The sequence below is a fragment of the Peromyscus californicus genome, unplaced genomic scaffold (genome assembly GCF_007827085.1).
Source record: "Peromyscus californicus insignis strain IS unplaced genomic scaffold, ASM782708v3 Scaffold_4__1_contigs__length_199733344, whole genome shotgun sequence".
Classification (NCBI taxonomy): Eukaryota; Metazoa; Chordata; class Mammalia; order Rodentia; family Cricetidae; genus Peromyscus; species Peromyscus californicus.
In genome coordinates this window covers 182,625,451-182,630,877 of record NW_026294562.1, presented here as the reverse complement: position 1 = coordinate 182,630,877, position 5,427 = coordinate 182,625,451, and the positions used below count along the sequence as shown (strand labels likewise).

Genomic DNA, 5,427 nt, shown 5'->3' with positions numbered 1-5,427 from the left:
ATGGCTACCAACCTGCCGCCAGACAGCCTCCTGTCAGAGCAGACATCATCACCTACATCCCAGGACAGGAATTCAGAAAAAGAAGACTACAACCCTGAGGTTTGGCACTTGAAGTTCAGAGCTTTCAGCCCCTCAGAGCAGTCAGACCCCATCCAGGATCTGAAGAGGATCTCTGAACTATGCTATCAGTGGCTGAGACCAGACCTGAATAGCAAGGAGGAGATCCTGGATCAGCTGGTGTTGGAGCAGTTCCTGATCTCCATGCCTCCAGAACTGCAGGCCTTAGTGAAGGAGAGTGGAGTGAAGAGCTGCAAAGAGTTAGAGAAGATGCTGAGGGATGGCGGGAAACCACAACATTGGGTAAGCAGGGCCTCAGCTGTGGGCTGAGGGAAAGGACAGCCTTGGGGCTGTGGGGACCTGGATGCAGAACCCACTTAGGGTCTTGCGCTTAGTCAGTGGCTCTTAAGAGGAGAATTTTGCTCTGTGATAAATGGCAATGTCTGGGGACCTTTATGGGCTTGTTTAGTCTTTGTGAATGTGGCCCAGAAACTTGACTTAGAAGCCAAGGAATTGTGCAGATCAGAAACAGTGTAAGCTATCAGGCTCATCTTGAGTCAGAATGTGGAAGCCTTGTCATTTTGGTTTTATATTTTTGTTTCCTTTTGTCTTTTTTTTTTTTCAATATTGGTATCCTGTCTACGACATGTATCTGGTGCTCTTGCAGGCCAGAAGAGGGCATCTGCTCCCCTAGGAGCTGGAGTTACAGACAGTTCTGAGCACCACCTTGTGGATGCTGGGGATTGAACCTGAGCCCTCTGCAAGAGCAGTCAATGCTCTTAATCTCTGAACCACCTTTCCAGCCCCCACCTCACTCCTTGTTTTTTGTTACAGAGTCTAAAGTGGCCCAGACTGGTACTCAGTTCACTGTGTAACTCAGAATGATCTTGTGGGCCAATCTAAGTCCAGGAACACAGATTTGCAAATAAGTCAGGCTGGGCTGCTGAATCAGCCCAGGAACAGTGCTGTGGGAGGTATGTCCAGGCTCTTACCCAGGGTCTCATCCTGTTCCCTTTCCCCCACAGTCCATAATCCACTCCCAAGGACAATTGTACCTCCTTCAGGATCCCATTGCTAAGGAGGCAGAAGCCAAGGAGGATCAAAAGGATGCTGTGGAATTGTCCCAGGAGCCTCTGAACAGAGACAAGCCCAACCCAGTGTGGGGGATCCCATCAGAGACTGAAGAGCCATGCACCAGGCAGGTGAGTGAGTGACAGAATCTCTGGGGGGATTTGGGAGATAACTAGAAGACCAGAGTTATTTGAGAGATGTGGTTAAGGTTGGGGTTGGGGTTGCAGACTAGATGTACACCCCCTGGGTTTGACGTTGTTGTGCAGAATGAAGGTCCATCTGCCTGTCTGCACTAAAGCTTAGCATTGAGTATGGAGAAAGCTTCTCTGATGACACTTGGGACAGCTATCAACCTAAGAGTATAGCAGAATATCGTTAGGCATGATTGCATTGACATTTTTTTTTTCAGTCATGTTGGCAGCAAGCTTCATGGGACTGATTAGGCTCTCTGCATATATGTGACAGTTGTGTAGCTTGGTCTTCTTGTGGGACTCTGTGCAGTGGGAGCAGGGGCTGTCTTTGACTCTTTTACTGACATTTGGGATGCTATTCCTCCTACTGGGTTGCCTAGCCAGCCTGAATACATGGGGAGAGGCTCAGTCAAGGTGATATTGCATGCTTTGTCTATATCCATGGGAGGTCTGCCCTTTCTTAATAAAGAGGAGGAGGAGGAGGAGGGGGAGGTAGTGGAGCAGGTGGGGGGAAACTCTAGTGAGGATATAAAATAAATAGATAAATAAGTAAATAAATACTCTTTTAAAGGAAAGTGTGAAGGAAAGATCAGGTAGGGTGGTGCAAGCCTTTAGTCCTAGCTCTCAGGAGGCAGAATCTGGCAGTGCCTCTGAGTTCAAGGCCAGCTAAGGATTCATAGTAAGACTTTCTCTCCAACAATAAATGTGTGAGGCCAGCATCAAAATAAAACTGATAAAACGCAGTGTTATCCTAAACTGGAAGGCATTCAGAAGGCTAAGGTATCAGGTGTCAGGCTAGTCTGGGTTACACACCATTTTGATCAGGGACAGCCTGGGCAAATAGGCAAGACCTTTTTCAAACTGAAAATATTTTAAAGGGCCAACAGAGAGGCCAGAGGTAGAACACAGGCCTAGAATCTACCAGTGAGGAGAGGGCTTGTGGCTCTGCCACAGAGTGCTTGCCTGCACAAAGCCCTAGTACCATATACCAGTGAAGAAGCAAAGAGAAAAAACCTAGTTGGATAACCACGTCTGACTGGGTGTGAGCAGAGGAAGCCACAATGATGGGAAAAAAGGGCGTCCATCCTCCTGCAGAGTCTCTCAGGTCCAGAGTGAGGCCAGAAGCTGTAAGGAAGTTTCTCTTCACTGTCCACTCTTCCCTCTAACCTCTCCCAGACCCATAGCAGGTCCCCAGTCTCCAAACTTCTGTTCCTCTTAAAAATAATACCGCCAGGCAGTGGTGGTGCATGCCTTTAATCCCAGCACTGGGGAGGCTGAGGCAGGTGGATCTCTGTGTGTTCAAGGCCAGCCTGGGCTACCGAGTGAGTTCCTGTAAAGGCACAAAGCTACACAGAGAAACCCTCTCTCAATAAAAATAATAATAATAATAATAATAATAATAATAATAATAATACCACCCCACACCCCTAATTCCAATTTGTATGATCCATATGGTTCCTCGGTGTGGAGGCTCTCACCAGAGTAGCGTCCACCTCCCCAGAAGCCATCCACTCTGCATAGATCCTTGGTTAGGGTGGGGACTCCCGATGGCCTCTCCCTCCAGGCTGGAGTGGTGTCTGGCTGGAGACTGAAGGCGTGTGCAGGCAGCTCCAGCTGTGTGAGCTCATGACTGCAGGGGTGTCCTCTCTGAAACACTCTGCCCTGTTCTCGGCCTCCCCAACTCTGCATCTGAGAATCTTACCAGATCATATTATCTTGAGACAGGGTGTCTCTAAATAGCCCTGGATGTCCCAGAACTGTGTAGACCAGGCAGCCTCCAACTCACACATCTGCCTGCCTCTCCCTCACAAGCCCTGGGATGAAACCCCACCAACACCACACCTGGCTGCTAAGAGTTTTAACAGTGTGCAGTCACTGTCACTTGGAAGTCCACAATATGTAGCAGAGGAGACCCTCCCCCCATCAGAAATAATCATTCAACTCCCATTTATTTTACAGTTGTCCTGTTTGTATAGTGTGGGTATTTTGCTTGTGTGTGTACCAGACCCCACATGTGTGCCTGGTGTCTGCAGAAGTGAAAATGCATCACACCCCCCATCATCACCTGAGGAACTGGGGTTACCGATGGCTGTGAGCCTCCTTGTGGGTGCTGAGACTCAAACCCAGGTCCTCTAAAAGCAGCTGCTGTTCTTAACCTCTGAGCGGTTCCTCCTCTAGCCTCATTAGCCCAAATCTTAATAGCACCAAGGTTGAGAGGCATTTTGCTTTTAGAGTCGAGGGCAGAGAAGATCGTGCATAGAGAATTAAAATGGCAACCAGTATGAGGTACAGAGATGTAGTGGCTTCTCGTTCATGACAGACTTACAAGTCAAAGGAGAGCATTGGTTTATGTGGGGTATGGGAGTAGGTCATGGAAGTGTGAACATTCCTACAACTCGGGGAGAAAGTGAGTGGGCCAAATGAAGTAGAGACAGATGTCTATGTTCCTTCCACCTCTCCATTGATGAACTCGCACCCATAATTTTTCACTGTCCCCTGTGAAGAAAGAGGAAGTTTTGCTGGATACAGTTCCTGAGAGCAGAGAACAGGACGACCCAAGACCTGAGCAGAGCCTGGGGAGTGACTCGGTGCAGGACAGGGAGGAGGCCTCTGTGTTGACACCTCAGGACCCTCAGCCCACACACGGTTTTGGTGAGTTTAGGTGGGAACTGACTGGGAACTTACTATAACTTGCCCACTCTCTTCCATGTGGGAGGAAGCTGACCACCCACTCCCACCCCCTCTGTCACTAGCCTTCCAGATCATTCTACAGGCTGAGCTCTCAGGCTTGGGATGTTGATGGGATGTCCCCAGCCAACACCAGAGTTTAGCTCTAATGAGTCTGGTATGATTGGGATGATCTTTAATAAGTGTTGTGTGTCTTAGTGGGGAAAGGCACTGGTCCTGGAGCTGACTGCTTGTGATCCATCTCAGAACCCTCATGGTTGGTTACAGGACAGAACCAACCCAAAAGTTGTCCTCTGACCTCCACATTCATAGGGTGCCACTCCCCTCCTTAATCAAGTAAATAAATGCAATCCATCCTTGAGAGGGACTCTCATGTTTTAAATGTTGTACATGGACATTCTTCCATCAGATTCTGTCAGAGGAGAGGATGTGAAGATGCCCCAGGAAGACACAAAAGATGCTTTCACACTGTTCACCCATGTTCTGGAAAGAAGAGATTTAGCTGCACACACAGATCTTCAGAGTCTCTCTAGTTCCAAGGGAGACAAGGTTCCCACTTGTCAAGGAGGGGCCTCCTGTGTGGACAGGACAGAAAATGGGCAGCTAGGGCTTCCTACCCTGCGACCTGTGGAGCCTGTTGATCGACTCCCTGGCCAGGCTCAGTTTGTGTGCAGTGACTGCAAGAAGAACTTCCTGTACAGGTCTCAGTTCATCCTCCACCAGAGGTCACACACAGGAGAGAGACCCTTTGAGTGCAGCGTGTGCAACAAGGGCTTTGTGCAATCCTCAGACCTTCGGGTCCACAAGCGCATCCACAAGGGTGAAAAGCCTTATGTGTGCAGCATCTGCAGCAAGAGGTTTGCCCACAAGTCCACCCTTCTGGGTCACCTTAGGATCCACACAAAGGAGAAGCCTTATGAGTGTGAGCACTGTGGGAAATGCTTCAACCACAGGGGCAACCTCAATGTCCATCTCAGCATCCACAGCGACTCAAGACCTCACAGATGTAAGGAGTGTGACAAGGCCTTCAGACAGCAGGGGACTCTGAAAAGACACATGAAAATCCATTCAAGAATGGCATCCGAGGTAGGCCCGGCGGCGGAGGCTGGCAGAGGAAGACAGGTGCCTCAGTGGCGGCAGTGGCATCAACCAGCAGAAGCAGGCAGACCCGGCGGGTGGTGGCCAAAACAATAAAAAGCAAAGAAAAAGAAAAAGAAAAATTTGAAATATTAAACAAATAAAAAAAAAGGTGAACTAGGGACTCATCATTCCTCTCCACATTCTATTCTTTCCCTTTTTTTATATATTTTAAACTTTTTATTGGTGGATTCTGCTGGAGTTTATCAGTGGATTCTGCTGGAGTATCCGATATAGATAAGCACTGGAGGGCTCCTGTTGCAAATCACCCTCTGGAGCGATG

At 48.8% G+C, this 5,427-nt stretch overlaps 1 protein-coding gene across 1 annotated transcript; it reads left to right on the top strand.

Moving 5' to 3' along the window:
* Positions 1 to 5,201, top strand: LOC128124155 (zinc finger and SCAN domain-containing protein 5B-like). Its single transcript, XM_052760350.1, has 4 exons — positions 1 to 360; positions 1,083 to 1,259; positions 3,824 to 3,971; positions 4,417 to 5,201. The coding sequence occupies exons 1-4, from the start codon at positions 1 to 3 to the stop codon at positions 5,199 to 5,201; spliced, it is 1,470 nt and encodes a 489-aa protein (XP_052616310.1).
* Positions 5,202 to 5,427: the final 226 nt, after the last annotated feature.